At 38.5% G+C, this 23,376-nt stretch overlaps 1 protein-coding gene across 3 annotated transcripts in view; it reads right to left on the bottom strand.

The window, feature by feature from the left end:
* The window catches only part of DOK6 (docking protein 6), a 409,710-nt gene that overhangs the window by 76,845 nt on the left and 309,489 nt on the right, over positions 1-23,376 (bottom strand). For 2 of the 3 annotated variants that reach the window (XM_079943238.1, XM_079943239.1), the window contains 2 exons: positions 17,237-17,375; positions 853-2,511 (listed from right to left, as the gene is read on the bottom strand). In XM_079943238.1, the coding sequence (XP_079799364.1) occupies positions 2,386-2,511; positions 17,237-17,375 (265 nt within the window). In that variant the 3' untranslated portion in view covers positions 853-2,385. Of the gene's footprint in view, positions 1-852; positions 2,512-17,236; positions 17,376-23,376 lie in introns of those variants that run through there. The other variant, XM_079943240.1, reaches the window with a different exon arrangement.

Consider the following 23,376-nt stretch of genomic DNA (forward strand, 5'->3'; position numbering starts at 1 on the left):
CAACTAACGACCAAAGAAGAATGTGACATTGAGACTGAAGGGGTTCGGAATGAGCCTCCCCAAAATGTGCCACTTTGGCGTGTGGATTATTTTGAGCTGAAGACAGTCAAGGTCCAAAAGACTCAGAAGAGCTTTAACCTCTCACTTAATCGCCTAAAAGAATTCCGACAGGGGGCCTGGCTCAGACACAGAGATAACTTTATCTGAATGACCGATCAGCATGGCAGGGCAAACAGTTAATTACCAAACATCTGCTCTTCTTATCGTCCTGTGACTCACCTTCCTCCCCTTGGAAGCCCCAGGCCCCTGTCCCTTCCCTTAGCTCAGGATATGCCATATAAGCCTCGGTTGCCAGACTTGCCTTTGGCTCTCATGGGACTCCCGTGTATATATAACAAATTGTTTTTCTCCTGTTAATCTAATGTCAATTTAATTATTAGACCAGCCAAAGAACCTGGAAGGTTAGAAGGTAAATTTTACCTTGCCAACAAGATCATATAAATAAACAGTTCATCGTAATCAATAAGGCATTTGAAACCCGTAACTGGAAATTAATATTTGTGACATAAATCATAGAGAATTCTAATTAGTTATTGATTCTATTTTATTGTGTAAATCAATACTGTCCTCCAACAAGTCTCTGGCAATGTTTTCAGAAATTTAATGCATTCTGGTATTTTTTGTTGGGTACTCATGACATTATTTCTGAAGTTATCAGTCTAAATCTTAATGCTACCTTCGGAGAAAAGTTTTCTGTATGTTACCATGAAAACCACAGTCTTTTATTTACTGGGATTACAAACCGACACCTTGTCAGAACCCAAAGTTTTCAGTACAGTGGTTCCAACCCATTTCCAATCTATTTGTATTAACATCTCGCTTTCTTTTTGCTTAGAAATTTAACTGTTTTTATTCTCTTATTCAAATATTCCATAGTTTTAGTTTTCTTCTATTGACTATCAATATTTACATATATATGTTTACATTTAAATAAAAACAACCTTACGTTAAAGGCATATTTTCTAATTTTTCTAATCCCCGGAACAAGCAAGATTAGCTTCATAAGATCATGACTCGGGCCATTTTAGTGTGTGGTCACTGGCATTTGTGGACAGAAAAAAACAGAATGGAAGCACGTCTCCTCTTTCTGACAAATGGAACTGTCAAAGCAGTTCCCCTCCTTTTCTCAATCCTCTAATCCTTGTGCCATTAAAGATTTTCTCATACAAATAAATAATACAAAAAGATAATAAGGATCTATTAAATACAGGTAGTCAAGTTGGTGATAAGAGGGTTCATTTAAAATATAAAATGCAATTCTGTAAGTGACTAACGTGGTTCTGACTGCTTTTCCTTGCAGAATGTATCCTTAATCATTCATTCCCACTCATCAAATCCCATTATTCTAGCTTTGAAACTCTGGCAAGCAAATACTGCTTTAAAAATACAATATTTCAGTTTGCTTGTTACAGAAATTTTTTTCTTTTTTTGTCAAAACATTGAGTGTTGTTAATATGAGCAAAAGTTAATGTATGAAAAGAAAAATATTCTGAAAGGTTATGCTGGCCATTCCTTCACCAGGTATTTATTGGGTACCTAGTATGTTCAAGCCTATTATGCTCAAAAAAGGTTTGGTGAGTGTTTTCAGCTGTGTTTTTTTAGCCTTATTTTTCCTAGGTCCTGCTTCCTCCTGTCTTGGTCAGCTGTTAGTTTCTTGCAGCTGAATATTTTATCTGAAGGTTAAGTTTATGAATTTAGGACAAAAGGGAAAAAATAGGAAGAAAACCACGGAAACTGAGTTCTGCTGCTGTCGATCAAATACTTGCTCTCTGTTCCTCTGATTCACCTGCCAAGCAGTCAGTCAACGCCTTATCGTTAGGAAAAATACAGAAGCAACAATACTTACACCTGTCTCCTTCTGCCCTGCACCCTCCCATATGGTTTCTACGTCAAGGCTTTGGCTAAACCTTAAAACTATGAGTAGGTTCATGCAGCATTTCATCACAGAGCTGGAAGTCAGCCTCCTGAACTGATATTCAATCCTATTAGGGCAACAAGATGCTAAGTAAGAAATCCTTTGTAAAGCACAGCATGAAACAGACCCTGGTATTAGCTACTTTTAGCTTCTGATAATATGTTTTGTATAACGTTTTAGTCAAATTCCTGTGCCAAAGCAGGTCCTCAGCCCTTGGTGATCTTTGGGATAATTTTTACTATGAGTCTATGAAATGGTACCTTTAGCAAAGCCACGGTAAATCTCAGAGCTCCCACTGTGGCCAGTGACAGCTGATAACTGGAAATGGAGGAAAAGCAAGCAATGCAAATACAAAGCAATTTGCGTGGCTGGTGGTCCACCTGTAGGAAGCTAAAGCAGGTGCTTTACGGTTACTTGCCTTGCAAACTGTAGATTTCCCCAACGCTGTTCTGACGAGTGATGTGATGCCAGTATGCACTGCGAGGAAGAGATATTGATTTGGATAACGTCATTGGTTCAGTCAAGCTTGTCTGAAGCTAAAAGAAAAAGATAACGTGTGTTAAGCTTTATTTAAAATAGTAAACTGAAATGTGTTCTTTTAAAAGTTCAGCGTTAAACGTGGGTGACATATGATATAATGTTACAGATTCCTGCATTACCTGCTGTTTCAAGATACCATTTTGGTTTTTTTGGAGGGGGGTGCATGGTGCGCCGTGTGGCTTTCAGGATCTTAGTTCCCCGACCAGGGATTGAACCTGGGGCCACTGAAATGAAAGCTCTGAATACTAACCACTGGACTGCCAGGGAACTCCTAAGATATCATTTTAAAAAAAGGAAAATCATGACTTAAAAAATATGAAATGAACACTTGTAAGCAATTCATCTCACTCATTAATTAAGAAGGGAACAAAAAGATGGTCGACTGATTCCAAGGACAATTCAAAGGGCTTCTAGCTGGTCAGGAACGCTGTAAACAGCCACAGCAATAATCAATTACATTCCATCAGACACGTTTATTTGCATCTCTGTAAGCAAGAATTACCTGCATTACTGATACTATCGGCTTTCTACAATTTATTGAATTGTAAAATAACTCAAAAAATGGAGGTGCAAGCCCTTTCAGAAACAGATACCCCCAAATGGTGCCAAACACAAGATACCATTTCTTTTTGTTTTTTTTCGGTACGCGGGCCTTTCACTGTTGCGGGCTCTCCCGTGGCGGAGCACAGGCTCCGGACGCGCAGGCTCCGGACGCGCAGGCTCAGCGGCCACGGCTCACGGGCCCAGCCGCTCCGCGGCATGTGGGATCTTCCCGGACCGGGGCACAAACCCGTGTCCCCTGCATCGGCAGGCGAACTCTCTACCACTGCGCGCCCAGGGAAGCCCAAGATACCATTTCTTTTTCACCCATTTCATTGTCTGTTGGGCTGCACCCCACAAGCCTACAAGCCCTGTGCTTGCCCAGCTTCAAGACCGAAGAAAGAGCCCGGAGCTGGCAACAGAGACATCAGCGGTTTAACGGATGGGGGAGCTTACATGTCTGAAGCAAGGTCCTGGAGTGACACCGTACCATGTGCCGGCGCAAGTCAGGCAGGATGTGGCAGGATATGGCGGCAGTCTTTGCTGTGGGAGGGGGATTGCCACTTATACAGGGATTGACGTCAGGTGGACTCATTAGTTACCAGGGAAACCAGCGGAGGGAATGCACCTCCCCGCCCCTTTGATAAGAACAATCACCAGCTGGGACCTGGGGCAAGTACGCAGGAAGGTCAGTCGTATGCATAGGGTGTAGGTGAAGCAGGCCCTGGTAGGGCAGGGGATAGACAGAGAGCAAGAGAGCAGCCATCCTGAGTGGCCTGAACATACAGCGTCTTACAGTTTTTCCTGACACCCGCTCCCACCCTTACCTAATGGCTCTTTCCTCAAATAGATCTTTTTCCTTGCTCCTGCAATAGGAGTTTGTACATATTAGAAAAAGTGTTTTCCCTGAGAAGTTCTGGGATAAAAGTGTGGTATGTTTTCTTATTTGAAAGATAAACTGTAAGGTTAGCTACAGAGATCCACACAACATCCCATCAGGTGATGCTCAGACACGTGATTAGTTCAAATAGAAAAATACTTCACATTGCATTTTCAAGAAAGAAATTTCTTTTTACTGATTCACACTGTTTTTAAAAAAATATCCAGAAATGGTTTTGTTTGGCCTTCGTGCACATTTCTCTGATGTAATCTGAGCAAACGTGCACTTTCTGACAGTGGGCAATCCTCTAATTAATAACATCTCAGGGCTTCCCTGGTGGCGCAGTGGTTGAGAGTCCGCCTGCCGATGCAGGGGACACGGGTTCGTGCCCCAATCCGGGAAGATCCCACATGCCGCGGAGCGGCTGGGCCCGTGAGCCATGGCCGCTGAGCCTGCGCGTCTGGAGCCTGTGCTCCGCAACGGGAGAGGCCACAGCAGTGAGAGGCCCGCGTACCGCAAAAACAAACAAAAAACAAAACAAAAAAAATCTACACATCTCACAAAGCCCACAGCCCAAGAGGATGATTTTGGCCCAAAGTGTGCCCTATGGATATTCAGGTAATACCTTTATCTGAGCATCATACAGATAAGAGTTATGCTGTCTTCCAGTGGATAAGAAAGGAAACCCCAAAGCAAAGAACCTCATATTGAGAAGACTCTTAAAGATATAAACAAGCGTTGGCAGCTTCTGCTCACTCCCGTTTACGTAAATATACAGATGTCAACATCTGATATGAGTGTACGATCTCAAAGAGGAGATCATTTCCTGCTGCAACCCGCTTCCCTCCCCTTCCCTAAACTTCAGAAAACTCTTTTGAAAACGTTTGGTTGAAAGGTAGTTGTTAGGAAAGAATTCTTCCTGGGCCACTCGTGGTTCTGCATTTCTTGTGACAACTTTTGTTCCTTACTATTATTTGCTTGTGCAGCAAACAGGCCTGGAAGAGAGTGTCTTTCTCCAGGGTGGAGGACATATTTGTTTCCTGACCAGGAAAATACAGATACTGTCTTCTTCCACGTTGAAGGCTGGGCAGGTTTGCTAGCGGCCACCTTATAAAATTAGGAGTTCCTATGAAACCAAGCAGGACCCTGTGGGGCCCTCCTGGGTACCAAAGCCTTTCCGTGTCTTGTTTGTAGGAAAAAGGCTTTCGGTCCCCTAGACATGCCCTGGGTTCCAAAGGGCGGATTCAAACGGTTACTAATTAGGCGAGTGAGGGAAGGCAGAAACAAAGTAAAGGCAGTCCAGAAACAATAGTGCAGCCGTTCCCTCTACTGAACTACCTAGCATAGGCCCTGTTTACTTACATGCACCTGGACAAAGACAAAGGACGATCTCATACCCCAGTTTATTCAATATATCCACATTGAAAGGCTTTCGAGTTGTTTCTGCTCTTTTGATACTAAAACGAATAGATCCCAATATTAAAGAATTTTGAGAAACTGTAGAAAAAAACATTTAAGTCAGTATTCCATCCAAGGATTTAGTATGTACAAGTAGAGTTATGATCGTGGTTTCCCAAAGAGTCTCAATGCTCCTAATATTATTTGACGTTTACATTTTTATTTAAAAAAGCATCAAATTCTCTTGGAGCTTAAAAGGAATTTTGCCTGTTTTTTAAGTCCTTTCATGTCTCCAACTTACATACTTGGGTTTTAAAATTTATTTAAAGAATTTATATTTTTCAGTTTTTCTTATATTTTCTTATACTTTGCTTTTATCCTAATTAACTTCCACCTTCTGTCTGTCTTGTTTTCTTGGTGTTTTCAATCTTTTCAAGTTGAATATTTCCATTTCCATTTTTATTTGTTTATTAATGAAAGCATTTCCTTCCAAATGCCACTTTGTCCACATCACAATGGCTTGTAAGTAGAATAAAAATCATCCTTTTCTAAATTATGTAATTGTGGTATTATTTCCTATTTTATATGGGAGATTGCTTGTGTACATTTTGTTGAGATATTGCTTTTTTGTGCATATTTTATTAATTTTCATTTAATAATGCATTGTGGTCAGATAATATGGCCTGAGTAGTTTCTATATATTGAAGTTTATTTTTTATTTTTATCTAATATATGACAATTTTTGTAAATGTTTCATAGGTACTTGAAAAGATGCACAATGAATGCAGAGTCTTTCTCTACACACACTATTCACTCAATTTCCTTCTCCATATATTCAAAAAAAACTAAATCTACTTTATCAAATACGAAAGTGTTAATTTCGAATTACTAATTAACATGTTTCTGTCCATTTCCTCTTGTATATTTAAGTACTCTTATAAAATAGTACTTAATGAAAACGGTATTTTATTGACACACAAAGCTTCCTGACTGTTTTATGGTTCTTTAACTTATTTTCCCATTCTTTAGCTATATTTTAAAACTCCACTTGCAAAAGTTCTCCCCGTCCCAGGGTTCAGCCTAACCTCCGTCTTTTCACCTCCACTCTTCCACATAAATGGGTCAGTAATCTCCCCTTCTTTCTTAGCACATCTGGGCTTCTTTTCCAAGAAGTGGTGTTGTCCATCATCCATTCATCTCTCCTTTGTTTCATCTGCACGTGGTCTACTAGAAATTCCTAGGCATTTACAACATATAGATAATAACACCACTTCCCTATTTTCAGCCAAATTCAAATATTCGACACCTTTATCTTCTTTCAGTCATTTTTCCTGGCATTTGGCCCAGAGATCATTTATTTTATCTAGTCAAATCCTCATAACATTTTTGGGAGACAGGAAAGGGATGAAATATCCCTCTTTAAAATGAGAGGAGGCTGAGGCTTTGAGGTATGACCTGACTTTTCTAAGGAAGTGGAAGCATGAGACTAGAATCGTGCTTCTGCTCTGTCCTGTGATTTTTCTGAGCATCAAGAGATTCTGTTTAATGACTTTCAAATGAAGTTTCGTCATAAGTAATATTAGATACTGCATTATTTTTTGTGGAGGATTGAAGATGGCTTCAAATTCTTGGAAAGCCTGCATTCAGAAATAGGGCATCTAGGTTCCAGACCTTTACATCTGGGCTTCTGGACTGGTTGGTGACTGCTCTGATTAATAACATCTGGTAGACGTGACATTTTGTTTGTTTCGGCCATGCCCTTTGAGACCTTTATGGCCGTTTCTCCTTCTCTCCCTTGTTCTGAGTCACCATGTGAGTCACACTGCTCTGAGGCTGCCGTGGTATGAGGAAGCCCAAGCTCACTGTGTACACTGGCCACGTAATTCGAGGTTAGACTCTTTCTTAGAGAATCCAGCCATTTTCATCTTACAGATGGAAAATCAAAATCCAAAAAAAATTCAAGGATTTGCTCAAGGCAAAATCCTAACTCCAGAAGCTCCAATAGAAAACAGTCCCCTTGACTTCTGAGTCCACTGCTCTTTAGACTCCAATGCTGATCTCTCCTGGGAAGATGAGCTTCCTCCCCACATATGACAACGTGTGACAATACAGCCTTGTACTTTGACAGAACCTGTGCTGCCAAGAAGCAGCAGGAAGGGCCTGACAACTTCTAGAATTTTTGTGAACATACAGGCTACCAGCACCTCTTCTCGCTTTTACCACAATCGTTATCCAGGTTATGCTACAGCCTTTTGCAATTTCTCTTTGCTGTTTTGGGACTCTGCTGGCCCTTGTGATAAACCTTAATGCTAATTTGTGTTCACCTACATAAAATTCATATGTATTAAAAAAAAATGGTTCAAAAAAATCAATTCTGGGGAATTCCCTGGTGGTCCAGTGGTTAGGACTCGGCACTTTCACTGCTGAGGGCCCCGGTTCGATCCCTGGTCGGGGAATAAGCTGCGTGGTGCGGCCAAAAAAAAGAAAAAAAGTATTGAAAAAAATAATTAAAAAATCAATTTTCCTTTTGCTCTGTCTCTCCCTAATTATTGCCTAGAATTTAAAAAATCATTTTAGCACTCAAGACACAAATCTACATAATTGGGAGAGGAAAAAGTCAGCATTTATAGATTAGCATTTATGAGTCATTCTCTATGGGCCTGGCCCTGTGCAAACCGGTTTCATAGGTTATCCCATTTAATATCCACATAAATTGTCAACACATATGCCATCTGAACTTTACGGACAAGGAAAATGAGGCTCAGAGGGGTCACATAATTTGTTCATCCTGCCATAGCCAGTGGGTAATGTTTCCGAGGCTCGGAGCCCATGACGTTCTTCCCTCTTTACCGCACTCACTGTAAAATAAATTATTGGAACCCTCTATTCAAAGAGCAGGTTAGGTGAGAATTACACCAACTGGGTCTATTCCACTGGATCAAGGCCGGAATGCGAGTGCCTCTTTGCTACGTTCAAGACAGAACACCACAATCTGTGTGGCAAAATCACGGAGTTAAGTCCATGGGCTTTGCTGTCAGCGACGTGTTGTCAAATATCAACCCCACAGCTGCCTAGCCTTCTGACTTCAGGAAAGGTACTTAAACTTTTTTTTTTTAAGATTCAATTTTTCCTTATCTCTAAAGTTAATATAATGTGCCTTAAGTGTTGTTATAAGTATTTTATAAGATGATGTTTTTAGAGTGAAAAGCACAATGCTTGTCATGCCTGAAGTGCTCAGTAAACACAGCTGCACCTTTACTGCTGCTACTGCACAGAGAGGTGGCTGAGACCAGTGGTGTCCAAGGCTCCATGTGGTCAAGATGTGGAGATTTGTCCAAAATGAGCTATCAAAGGGACCACAAAGGAGGCAGAGGCATCTACTTGGATCTAAGTCTAAAAGCGTAATAGAAGTAAGAAAAACTAGTAATGTGAGTCAGGAATAGGTGGTCAGTATGGGCAGGTGGGAGGGGTGGAAGACAGAGGGGAGACGGGTGAGCAGAGTGCGTGTATGTTTGCACATACGTGTACTATCAGCTGGGAAGAGACAGACACAGCTTTTCTGTATGAAGAGAGTTAAAGAACGCCTCATACGGGTGGATGTGTCAACATGGGCCCTGGTTTGTCTGAGACAAGAGAAAATGGGCTGGGAAACACACCGTAGGTAAGAAGCACTGCAAAAATACAGGTGGTTGGGAAATATGTTAATGTGACATGTGTGTCAGTGTAAGAAAAAACAGTGCTGCTTAATAAGGAAATGCTCAACACCAGTGCACTCCCGGTCGAGAACATTTAGTTTTACTTGTCTTGGAAAACAGCTCATGAAACTTGAAAACTGTATGGAAACAGAAGCCCAGGAGAGCATTAGCCAGCCAAGCTTGGACTGGCACTGTTTGGATTTGTTCCAACAGTCCTCTGAAGTTGGAAGGCTTATGGACAATTGGCTTCTCACAGACTTGACTTAATTTTCCATAGGGGACACCTTACACTTAATCTTCCATTTTATTCAAGATAAATGGAAAAAAAAAAAAAAAGAAGATATCTTGCTGAGTTTGTACCAGACTAACAAATAAAATGTAGTTCATATAGTCATGTAGTGGAAGTTGCTAGGTGACATTTAAAATTGGACTTTGTAGAATATCATTTTCATTAACTTGAAACAAAACGGATGTCATTATTATATATTTTAAACCATGTATTGACCAAAATACTTTCATAGAGTGTGAAAAAAGCTGGATTTTGGAATAACATCAGAAATTATTACAAACATCTACATAAATACTTTAAGTATTAAGTACAGGTATATTCTTACCTGTACTCAGTAATGATTTTAAGAATATATATTCTCTATCTATCAATCATCTGTCTATCATCTGTAAGCAGATACATTTACAGAGACACCCTTTTAATATAAGGAACATGATGAATACATATTAAAGCATTAAATTTCATAAATAAAATTTTTGCTGTCATTTGATTTTGAAATATATAAATATCTAGAGGCTATAATAAGGTTTATGTAATTAATTTCCAATGTCTGCATATAATAAAAACTGGGATGAACTTTAGTGGTGGTTATACAATTTTACCCATTTAAAATGAAAGGTTCTTCTTTTGCCATTTTATGAATTAGCTAATAATTATTGACCTTTTACTAAAGACCAGGTGGCATTCTAACACTCTGAAGTAGATATTATTGATACTTCTTCCTCTTTTAAGAAGAGGTAGCTAAGGCACAGAGGAGGTAAGCGACTTGCAGGAGGTCACACAGCTCTGCTCGTCTTTCCCTAGAGTCTTCCTGCTTACCCACCATGCCATGCTGCTTCCACCTAATGTGTATGCATTCACTGAATACATCCCAGAATGTGAACTATGTTCACATTCTTTGAAAGCATTCTTAATTATCTTTCCATGCAATGCTTACATCAATTTCTTAGATTTTAGTTTGACCACTATTGGCCTAAGTGTTTCCCTATTTTACAGCACTATGCCAAAGAAGAGTCAGTCTGATTCTTTGGGTTGTATGTGTATATGTCATATATGTTTTTATGCTGAGTCATCTTGACTGACTTTTGACATCTGTTTTGTTTTTTTTTTAAGGAAATTATTCTTGTAATTGCCAAGAGCAGATTGTATGACCCTCAATAGATAAGATTACCACAGTTTAAAAGTAAATTTTTTTTTGTAATTTCCTTACTATTGTTCCATTCTAGCAGTACAAATAAAAGAAACAAAATTGTATTTTTTTTTTTTTTTTTTTTTGCTGTACGTGGGCCTCTCACTGTTGTGGACTCTCCCATTGCGAAGCACAGGCTCCGGACGCGCAGGCTCAGCAGCCATGGCTCACGGGCCCAGCCGCTCCGCGGCATGTGGGATCTTCCCGGACCGGGGCACGAACCCGTGTCCCCTGCATGGGCAGGCGGATTCTCAACCACTGTGCCACCAGGGAAGCCCTATTTTTTAAACATAGCAGTTGAAATTTTTAATGTTGGGCACTCATTTTCCTTATACATTATCAATTCTAATCAAGTTGATTAAATATTATACGTAAATATTATATATTGATATAATGCTTTTTTTGAAGTGACATCTAGAGTATCCACAACAAATTTTAAGGGAAAAAAACATGATCTAAATAAAATATTTACTATTACACTGTGTCTCAGCAGCACGTATTAGAAAAATTACACATTGCCTTCTCGTCATTTCCATCTCATTTGTGTATTTATTGCAGACAGAAATGTATATTTTCTTTGTTCTTGTGTGTTTGTTTACAGACGAAATTTCCTTTGGTGTTCCGAAACATTAGGAACACAGGCCCACTTTAGTTATCAGCTATAATAACTTGTTCTAATTGAGTGAGCTTGTGTTAGTTTAATCAGTGTCTGTCAATCGGTAAAAGAAAATTTCACAAAAATGCTAATGGCATTTCCCAGCAGGGAACTGGTCATTGTCAGTAATAATAAAGGTCTTGTCTTTTGGTTAATAATTGATAATACTGAGCAATAGAATCAAGACTAGAACTTTGAAGGATGAATTCATTAACGGATATTCCTATATATTGGATATAACATACCACTTGTAATCACAAATCACACGTTTAAACTTCTCTTAGAATTCTGTAAACTTCTATGAATATACCTAGAAGAGAGACTGCGAGAAGTGTTAACATTTTCCTGTGTGTGGCTCACGAGATTATGATGTTTCCAAATTCTTCACCTTTTCAGTATGGGAAAACTAGTTTTGTTTGTTTGTTTGTTTTTTCCCCATAGCTGATAGAGATTCCTGTAAAATGTGGGTATGAAGAATGCTGTCACTCAAAAGGAAGCCAGACTACCTAGGATACATCCCATTCTGGAAGCTTTCTTATTCCTTCAAAAGTTATAAATGAGCACATAGTGCTCATGGTCTTGTTAGATATACTTGAAAGGAACTGAAAGATATAATTTAGCTACAGTTGGGAATAACAGCTTAGTGTCTTCAGAATACTCACAACAAGTATTACAGTATTTTATACACTCTAAGATGCCATCATTAGAAAGCCAACGTGATTTTATGTAGCACTACAAAAGAACAGTGCTGCTAATTAAACTGTAACTCCCATCTGACTAGAGAGATGTTAAACTGTGAAAAAGATGTGCATCTTGGAATTGATGCAGTGGAATAGCATTTCCTCGTTCATGCAACTATTTAGACAAAAAATAATTTCATAGGCTGGTAGCAGTCAATACTCGGGTAAGATTTACGATCAAGTATAAATCTAGAAGGGCAAATACGCTAATTTCGAGTCGCAGTCTAAGCTAGTTGTACATAAAGCCAGCTTTGTTCTCTCTCCCCCTCTCCTCTTCTCTCTACTCTGCCCTCCCCAGAGACAGGGAGGCATTAGACCCACCTCCATGCCTATAGGGCAGTAGGTAGAGTCAAACAATGCTGCTTCCTCACCAGAAATTTCTTTTCATCTTACATTATAAAAGGAAATAAGATCATTTGTTTTTAAATGATTACTGTTCAAAAGGTTTATTGTTTTGGGAACAGTACAAATTTTTTAGTTTGTTAAATGTGCGAGGTTACTTTTGTTTCTTGTATTTCTAGTAACAAGGGCAAGTAAAATGACAAATCTTAAAGAAAACAATTTGTTTTCTAGGGAAGAAGTTCTATGTGAGACTCTGCTATTTGTTTTTCTCCAACCATTAGAGCTTAGGAAAACCAAAGAACTGACAGCTTTGGACAGCAGTGCCTTCAACAAGTCTTGCCAGTGTTGTTTTTTAGGCATTAGAAGTGGGTTTGCTATCTTGCAGGTGTTTTAATAACACTGAAGCTATTTGTCCTTAAATTGTGTCCAGAGCTTTTCTGGTGACCAGGAAGCAAGAATTACTGGAAACAGGTGCATTCCAGACACTATGCTTTTAAAGGACACACTGTAATTCTTGTTATGGGAGACCGTTCCCTTTCAAATCACTTACAATATTACAAAGGTACTAACGACCCCCTCCCCCACTTCCTTTACTTATTTTTGATAAGATATCAGGAAAAATCTGTGTTTTAAAAATTACATTTATGTCGTGGACCTGTGCCCTGTGGACATTTCATAATACTTGTAAAGCTTAAAAACATAAAAAGCAAATTAAAAAAGAAGTTTCTTTTGTATTATTTGTGTTTGTTTTTGTGTGTGTGTTTGTGTTGTGTGTGTATGTGTGTAGAGATCCACGGAAATCCAAAATTAAATTATTTCAGCTCTTGTTGAAGATGAAATCAGCCTCCACTCACCCTCAGGGGGCTAAGCCATGCTGGCACATTTGCAATGTGCTTTCTGATGAATGGCTGTTCACCAAGACAACGAAAACTTTCCTCGATAATGTTGCATGCAAGGCAGAGCACCTGTAAATGCTTTTGGCAATAGAATTCGAAGAACTTGGAGGGTTCTAAGAACATGAGCTTTATGAAATGGAAACAAATTCTAGACATGCCATTTGTTTAACTATCTAGTTTTAATAATTTCCTCAAATATTTGAATCTTAGTAATCTCAGACAGAGTTCCAGTTTAAAATTTATTATCGTGGCTTAATTCTCCCATGTACCCCCTTACAAAATTCTCTTTTAAAATAAGGCTAGTTTTGAGTTAGTAAGTAAAGAAAATATAGGACTATTTAAGATCACTCTCTGTTACTATCATGATCATTTTCCCTTTCTTATCTGGACTTAAGAGTGAGAAGCTGAAGCTTTACATCTGAATGGAAAAAGGAAGAGTGTCTTCTTGTACTGAAGAAATCATTCTCCATGGAGCTTTGACTGAGGACCTTCCAATAAGTTGATTATCCAAGAAATCAATCAGGCTCTACTGTCATGACAACATAAACAAGACCAACTGGTGTTTTTAGTATAGTTGAATCAAAATTTTGTAATGGCATTTCTTAACCATCTGATTTAATTAGTTACATTAATAAAGCATGGAAAACTTGAGATTTCAAGGAGTAAAAGGAAAAAGATAAGCTTACTCAAAATTACAAAATTTTGATCCCACAAAATTCTGGGCCACTTGAGAGAAGGAACATTGTTGTCCTTTTCTTGTTTTCCCTACCACCCCGCAGCGTTTTGAGCACGGAGTAATAAATGTATTACTTACAAACCTGTGAATGGAGTTAATAAATGGCCAACTTATCCTTTAAAACTTCTTAATGGAGTCAGTTAATATTCATTCATTCTTTCATTATCTTTCTCAGTGAAGGAAATGTAAGTACACACCTCTAACAGCCTTACCGATATAGCGATTCTTTTTATCCAGTTCTCCACAGTGCAAGTGAACTGTTTTATGCACAATGCTTTTCTAGGTATCAGATTCTTCAAACAAGAATAGAAACATTGCCTAACTCAGATTATAGAGATATATCAAAATATGTTTATTCATGTGTTCCCTAGGAAGGATGGTGATAAATGGGGCAAAACAAAGTTTTACATGCATATAATGCTGAAAGATATATTGAATTCTTTCTCTTATAGTTAAGAAATGGTTGTTGAGACATTATTTCTCATTCAAGGTTATCTATAAAGCCAGTAACACTCTGAAATCATCTCTTTTTTAAAGGATGAAAGTAAATACTTCAGTTGCCTGAACGACGATGTTTGGGGGAATTCACTGCTTGTATAGCTTCTTGGTAATCTTGTAAAATCTTTTTAATAACATTAAAAATGTATAAACATTTTCTATCTGATCAATATTTATCTTCCACGGCTTGGTTTTAAAACTGGAAAGCCAATGAGCAGTGTTATCTTCTTATTTTGCAGTGAATACATAATAAACAAAATGCAACATTTTTATATCTTAGGTAGGTTTTCCGGTACTTTTCCAACTCGCAAGTTACACTATTGCCTATTTTATGGCACAAACCTTTGTTTTATTTTGTATAAATCAATTAAGAGTTAGAGAGAGGGTATTTAAATTCTATTCCATACTTTTTGGAATTTCTTTTTTAAAAAGAGATTTGTGCATGTAGAGGAGGTCTCTTAAAAGAAAAAGAAAAGGTATCTGGGAGACCTGGAAATCTTTGCTTACAGCCCTAGAATTTGGGGAATTGGGGCAGTTCTCAAGTTGTGGTAGCATGCCCTTGGAAAAGCATCATTAGTTCAACTTATTCTACAGAACGTACTACCTATGGAGTAATTTAATTAGTATCAATATTATCCTTCAGAGAAAAGCATAGCTTTGCAATCACTGTTGAAATTAAACCAAAGACTCCATTTACATGTATGCACCAAGCTGATGGAGTCTCTGATTTTGTGATTTTCAGAAACATTTGGTTTCTTTGTTAAGCCATACTGAGCCTGCTATTTAAACACCTGCGCCCTTTCCCTTCCATCTCCGAGCACCCAGATCCACGGTGTACCCAAATCCTGGCTTTCCACTGCCTGAGATCTTAGTAGGTGGACCTACCATCTCTAACTCCTTCACAGCAATTGCTTCACTCCACTCCCTGGACTTGCTTCTTAGTGGCACAGGGTAAGATAAACATACAACCACATCAAAAGCAAATGTAAATTGAATTTTGTTTTGCAAATGTTTTGGCACAAGATTGTTAGACACACTTGTAAAGGATTGGAAGACATTACGTAGCTATAGTTGGGAATAAAAATTTAGTGTCTTCACAAACATTGCAAGTCTTATCATTATTCAACATCACCATCATAATAATGAAACTTTCATAGTACTTTCTGAGTGCCAGGTCTGTTCTTAGCACTTTATATATGTTAATGCACAGATACCTCATTGCAGCCAAATAAGTAGAACTCTTGTATCCCCATTTTACAGATAGAGGAAAATGAGACATTTAGAAGTTAAATAACTTGTTCAAGATTATACAGACAGTGCGTGGTAGAACGGGGATGGGAACCCAGTACACTGAGTGCTCTCCTTACGGCAGACAATCACAGTTGCGTGAAAGAGCTCTTGAAATTCCCTTTATGAAATACAATTTAAATGACTCACTTATGAGCATTTTGCCCGTTCAGAACAACTAGAAGTAAAGAACTACCGCTGTTGACTAACAGCAAGTGACATCACAGTTGTTCATTTTGGCTGAAAATTAACATCAGCAGACTGTAAATATGGGCTGATAATGAATGTTCAAGATTCTGAAATAATTTGAAGTTTGGTAGTTACATTTTTTTCACCCGATTTAAGCCACTAGAAAAATGTCATATTAATTAGATAATTGTTACAATAATTTAAATTTAACCCAAATCTTTCTAGAAGACGAAATCATACCAACCTCCTACTGATGCTTCATCAATTAACCCCATAGTCTCATGTTAATAATCCTATTAACGTTCAAGTTACTCTTTCACCCCCACTGAAGGCCAGATGTAAGCCTGATTTGCACTTGCTGCCCTTAAGTATTAGGAGGGCTTTTTAAACCATACCCTAGATAGAGAAAAATGTGTATGTAGTATTGACAAAATCTGAAATGTATTAAAAATAATGTAAAATCATTTGCTAGACTATTTTTTCTTCTTACATTTAAAAGATAATTTTATACTTCAAAATATTATGTATTTGAGAATTTTAAAAGTCAAAACTAAAATAATACTAGATAGAAAGCCCCATAGTCTTAAAATGGAATAGAATTATGAAAGTTTTTCTGGGTAGTGACCCACCTATTTCCCAAAGCTCCACTTGTCCTCTCATAGATGGAATCTAATGCATCCCTATAAATTCTGAAGAAAGAGAATATTGACCTATTAAAATTACAGCCGATAATAATTCCATTGTTTGCTTTTCAAAGAAGTTAGTAGTAAAGCTTATAATTTTTTTTAGCTACTTGTAAAATTTGCTATTTCAGATTCTTTATTAAATTATTTCTTAGCTTGACCCTGAAACTATAGCATAGTTCCATGACAGGATAACAGATAGCTGGTAAACAGTATAAGCTCCTTTTGCAAACATTTTAGTATCGACTCTGAAACACGGACAGAAAGAGCTGGAAGTTTCAGAGAATCTAGGATAAATACAAAGACAAAAAGAAAAGTGTAATCCTTTCTGGTAGAAACCTATTTTCCTCATTATTTTGGGTCCACATTTGCATCTCTGATTGTCCAACTACATGTGGAGAGATGCAGAGAGCACTGCTTCTTGTTTCACTCTCTGTGCACTCCACTCCTCTCTGGGTAACTGTGGTAACAGGTCATAGGTACATACACGAAGTGCATGGCTAGCGGCCACAAATAGCTTCTTTTGTCATATGCTGAAGAGGATATTAGAAAGATGAGGTTCAGTAACTGGGACAAGCTCTCGGGGCTGGGATGGGGTTGGACGCTGGGGTGCTGTCATGAAAGGACCCACATACACACGATGTGCATCAGACCTCAGTGACATTCATTTCCAAGCTGTTAGGTTACCAAGGAAGGAGCCTTACCCGGGCCTTCTGCTCCATTTCTAGCATTAATCTTTCATGTTGCTCAGCTATGGCCAGTGTCGCAGAATGGACCTTCTGATAGATCATTTCTCCTTCCCTTGTTTGAAAAGTGAATAGTCCTTCTCCTGTGTCACACATTCTGTGAGGATAGAGATAGGGAAAGAGATGGGTCTTCATGTGTTCAAGTGCGTAACAGTTCTCCATGTAAAAGATGCCCTCACCCTGTCATCCCCTCCACCTTGATTTTCATAGGAGCGAGTGAAGCAGATTCATCCTTGACCAAACCAACCAAGGAACCAACCAACCAACGCATCTTTAAAAGGTGCATGAGAATGAAACTAAGGGTAAAAATCCATGCACATTTGGATGTTTAAAGATGAAGTGTTCACAACAGTGTGAAGAAACAGACAAAAGTGCTGTCAGTTATTACAGTGCATGTCTTACCAATATTTAAAGAATCAAAGCAAATAGTTGTTTTCTTTAACAGCCTTCACTCTGATATCATAGCATTGTCTCCTATGACTCGATAGCTCTTGAAACGTTAAGAACTTAAGAAAAAATCTGCAATTTTATACTCATGTAGTAGGAACCAAGGAGAAGATTTTTTTAGTTTAAGGATTTGCATACATAGTTTGAAGCTTTTACTTAAACTGAGGAATCCTTACGTAAATCTCAGTATAGCCTAAGAAATAACATGGCAGAGAGGAGACTCCGTTTGGATGTGAGAGTATTTGTCTGAACTTGGCCCTGCCACTTACCAGCAGTGTGACCTGAAGCAAGCTAACTTGCCTGTACCCCCTTCGCACAATCTCTAACAGGAAAAATAACAGTACCCAGCTCATCAGATCCTTACGACAGTGGAGAGACTTGATACAATATTTATAGTGTTCCTTAGCAGATATTAAGTGCTCAAAAATGTTAGTTATCATTCTTTTCATCATAGAGAAAGTATGGCACTAATCTCAATATCCACCATAGAGAAGTGCTTGGCTTCAATATAATATTTTTATCTGATGGACTATTATACAACTGTTACTATGTCATTTCTGAGCGCATATAACATGAAAACATTTTTTTGGCCATGCCACAGGGCTTGCAGGATCTCAGTTCCCTGACCAGAGACTGAACCTGGACCACGGCAGTGAAAGCCTGGAATTCTCACCACTAGGCCACCAGGGAACTCCCTAAATTTCCTATAATGTAAATTCAAGAGGAAAAGAAAATCAGAATACAAATTCCTTTTCAATTATTTAACTATAATTACCTTTTAAAACATAGTCTTTTTTATTGGATTAAAGCCACTGACAATTTTTTATTGGACTAAAGCCACTGACAATTTCTCAGGCAACAGGATTATGGTTAAGTTTTATTAATAAAGACATTCTAAAATAAAACATATTTTAAATTAATATTTTAAACCAGCTTTTAAAAATAATTGGAGGCCTTCAGAAAGACCCGCTGAATATCAACATGATGTTCCCAATCGGAAACTGGGCCTTAACTGGACTGCTGTGTTGTTGTTTTCAGGCTACAACACCAAAAGATTTGCACAAAGGCCAAGCTCATGAGGCCAACCTCTGTCTTCCAGCACCAAAAGGATTTTAGATTCTACCTTATGATTCTCCAAGGAGTTTTAGTAGAAAAAGAAGTGTCTCAAGAGGCTTCAGAAATTATAGAGGCTGTGACTGCCATCCCTCAGGGCTCCATAGAGCCAGCACTTAACTTCTGTGAAAGAGATCTTAATAAAATGCACAAAGCGTGAAATGGAAAGTCTGAGAGAAAAATGAAGAGTTTTCACAAAGTGAAACAAATGAGCTTTCTTTGTTGATTCAGAGGGGTAAAAAACTCCAACAGCGGGAGCAGGCAAATCATTGATGAGTGGTGAGCCCATCTTGTTTTAGGTTAAGTTTTGTTCATTGTTATCGGAAAAACACTCCTTATGAGCCTTCGGAAATGAGATAACGAAGACACAAATTGTTATTCCATACTCAGTCACTGAGTTGCAAAGGTCTAACACTTAGCACTTCCTGGGACTTAACTCTGCCCAGTGAAGGAGTCTGAAAGCTTACAGAAGGGTTTTATTTCCAGCCTCTGAAATAAAAACTACTGTAAACTTCATCCATCGATCAAGAAACCAGGAATTAGAACATGCCAGCATAAAAAGCAAAGAACTTTTAGGTAGAAGGGGCTCTTTTTTAAACAATAGGTACCTAAAGCCAAGCTGAAATCAAACTTCTTCAGTGTAACTGGCTCAGATTTATGACTTCTGTCAGCAGTGTTGGAAGAAACAGTTTAGGTTCTTCCCAGTTATTGTTTAAAACATGTTCTCTCAGGAGTGGTAAGGAACAGATATCGAGATTTTTCTTATACGTCTAAAGAGTTTTGTGGTAGCGAGCCAGTACTAGAGAGGACAATGGGAGGAGGCATGAAATCATTCTGACAGCTATTGCCCCGCCCCTCGATCTGGTCCCCAGACCAGCAGCACCTGCACCTCTGGGAGCTGTCCAGAGTGCTGAAGCAGAATCTGCGTTTGACAATATGATTTGTACACACATTGTAATTTGAGAAGTACTGGGCTATAGAACTCTTTCCACAGGTCACCATTTCATTCAAGGGAGTGGGAGATGATGCTTGGGACCCATAGGAGGACAAATTAGAAGCCATATTTGTGCAGCTTAAGACTTTGACATAACAAACTGAAGGTTAGAAAGGAAGAAATGTGACGAAAAGGACAAAAACACCTCTAGAAGAATCCTTTCCTTCATTTGGAGAGAGCTAAGATAGAGGTGCTAGTTACATTTGAATATCCTAACCCCTCACCACTAACATGCACATTCCTCAACTGCATTGACTTGAAGAATAAGTGAAAATATGGACAATGTATGTTTGTCCTGACTCCAAACTAGAATTTTATCGAAATGTATAGACAATTACAAATGATATCTCTCTTCATACTTAACATGGTATTTGCACAAAATTAATACTTCTTCTTATCTAAAATAAAATGTTAAAGAGTAGAATCTCTAAGGTCCCTTTCAGCTTTAAGGAATAATCTGGGGCTTCATAAAAATTCTAAGAAGTAGGACTGACACATTTATTTCCAGGTTTTTTTTTTTTCTTTTCTGACATTGTGATATAAGGGACATTATAATAGCATAGACTATAATAGTACAGTCAAAAGACTAAGGGTACAAATTTCAACAATCATGTTATGGCCTGTCATATTCATTTATCACATACTTATCTAGTACTATAAAGCCAGGCTCTGTCTTGGGCCTGGGGATAAAAAGGAGGGAACAATATACATGGCTCATTGCCTCTGAGGCTTTTTAAATGGTGGGGAAGATAAGCATTGTTCAGAAAATGACTCACTCACTGTGGTAAATGCTAGCAGGAAGAAGTACACGGACAAGAGGAAGGCCATGGAAAGTTACTTCACCTATTTACTCCACATGTACAAAATGGGGGTGACAAGACCTTGTCACAAGATTGTTTTTATTTTTCTTTTAATCAAATGAAGTAAAGTATGTGACAGTGGGCAGGAAAGGATTAATTCAGCAGGTCTGTGTTGCTCAAACTCTGCACATCTCGAAGAAAAGTCTGTTTGGGGGATGGTCCCTTGGAGGGTTTCTGGAATGCAATCCTGGAGCCTTTGTTATATTCAGTCTGATAAGAGTGTCTCTTGTGCCTGAGGCCTTGAGCCATGCTGTATCGGTCTGACCAGGTAAGTTTATCCTAACAAGGTGGTTCACCATGAATGCCTCTTTTGCTCTGGTGGTGGCTAGGGTCTGAGTGACTGAGGTTGTTCCTGGACCCTGAGGACACTGCATGCCCACCTAGCTGACCCTCAACCAAAACCTCAGACACCAAGGCTCGTGGGGGGCTTCCTGGGTTCACAACACCCTACGCTTACTGTCATGTATCATTGCTGTCCCCGTGTGACTGCACGGGAGGGTGTCTGGAGGCTCGTGCCTGGTCCTTCCTTGTCTGCATCCTTGTGTCTTTTCTCTTCGTTGATTGTAACATGTACCTTTCACTCTAGTAAACCGAAACTGTGTGCATAATAGTTTTTTTCTGAACCTTGCGAGTCTTTCTAGGGAATCATTGAGCCTGAGGATGGTCCTGGAGACTCCGCCACCCAAGACAGCCAGCAGGTGGTAGGTTGTTAATATATTTTGATATAATAAGAATATTAAAAATCCTAGTCTTTTCCTTAAATGGCTCCTTTTCAAATTCCATTCCTCTAGGGATTTAAGAGGGCATGCTCTCTTTCTTTATCCCACCTCACCATTCCCTTCCAGAATCCCTTGAAATAACAGTACTGCCAGTCTCGTCTCTACTGTGTTCTAACAAGTAAGAAATAACTAGAGTTCCCTGTGAATGTCTGTATTCAGAGGAAACTAAACTCCATGGAGGCACTCCATTATGTATGGGTCTCAAAGTTCCCTTCAAGTGGAGAAATAATCCTAAAAGATGGTGCCACGGAGGCAACGTCACTTGAGGAAAAGCCCCTACCATGTAATCGCTAGACCACTGCCCCACTTTTCTTGTCCGTACGTCTCAAACTTAGCGCTTTAGGAAGGACTGGCATCAGAATTCCAGCCTTTCTTCCAAATGGCAAGCAAAAGAAATTTACCAAGTGAGAAGTTAAGGAAACAGTTTAAGAAATGAAAATGGATACTTTAAAATAATTCTCTGGGGGTCTTTAGACATAATTTCGCTGCAGATGAATTTGTAAACCTCTGGCAATTTTGTCCGTCTTCACAGCGTATAATTTCACCCCTGCAGTGAGTTTTGCAGTTTTGTATGTATATTTAGTGACCAAATATTTATCCTCCACGCACATAGAAATTTTCAACTCTCAGCAATGGTGTAAAGCAGGAGCACTTTCCTGAAAGCCAGTGGTGTTTCTATTCATTATTTACAATTTAATGTTTAATTACAGAAAGTAATGAAATTCTTAAAAGCACAGCTCTTCTGCAGAGCAGTGAAACCCAATTAACAATTCTTTCCTGATAACAGTTTAATCTTTATTGTCATTTAACAATGCTAGCATTTTACTTTTTTTTAGCAGCTTTAAAAAGGCTGAAGTTTCTGTCTAAAGCTCTAGTGAGTCAGACGTTGATCCGTAGTAAAAAATTACAAGCAAAATGGACAAACAGACGAAAGCAACAGTAAAGCAAGTCCAGAAACAGACCCAGTTCATATGGGAGTTCAACATGTGGTGAAAGTGTTGTCTCAAATCTGTGAGGGAAAGCTGGACTAGTCAATAAACCGTGTTTGGACAACAGCCATCTGGAAAAATATTTGGATCCATGTTTCTACCTCCCCTGATATAAACTCCAGAGAAAGCAAAAACAAAACCAAAAAAGTACCAGAAGAAAGTAGGAAAGAATTCCTATATAAACTCAGAAAATGGAGGGGGTTTCAAGCTACGATCCAAGGCAAAATGTGACAAAAGATTGATAAATCTGCCTGTGAACAATGAACAAAATAAGTAAGAAATCATAAGACAGCAAATGGCAAATTCAAAACTAGGAAAAATATTTGAAACTCACAACACTGATAACTTCTGATACCTGTAAGTTAGGTATAATATCAGTACTTTTTTTCATTGGGTTGTTTGATCATTAAATGGATTAATATATGTAAATATTAAAACAGTGTCTGTAACTTATTAATATGAAATAGTACTTCTGTTATTGTTACTACTACCCAAATAGTTAGATACCTAAAACATATTGCTAAACTAGTAAAAAACAAGGAGAATATAATGTATATAGTGTGCTAACAGTTTTGTAAAAAAGTATGTGGGGAAGAATTTATATACATCTTTGCCTATATGTACATTAAACTCCGGAGGAATGCACAAGAAACTAGTAACCGTGTTATTTGCTGGGGGGGAAGTGAACGTGACAGGTGGTCTATGAGTATGGGAGGGACACTTCTTGCTGATTCTTCTTTATGTAAACCATCAAATTAAATAAAGGAATGCTATGGATTTATTAATTGGATTTAATTAACTAAATTAAACCACATTAAAATTTAAAGTAAAGGTCTGAGGACCCTCACAGGGTTTTTGTGAAGATGTAGTGTTTATGATGTGCCCAGCTCTGTCTCTGTCCCTTAGCAAATAACAG

This window comes from Stenella coeruleoalba (assembly GCF_951394435.1).
Source record: "Stenella coeruleoalba genome assembly, chromosome: 14".
Taxonomy (NCBI): domain Eukaryota; kingdom Metazoa; phylum Chordata; class Mammalia; order Artiodactyla; family Delphinidae; genus Stenella; species Stenella coeruleoalba.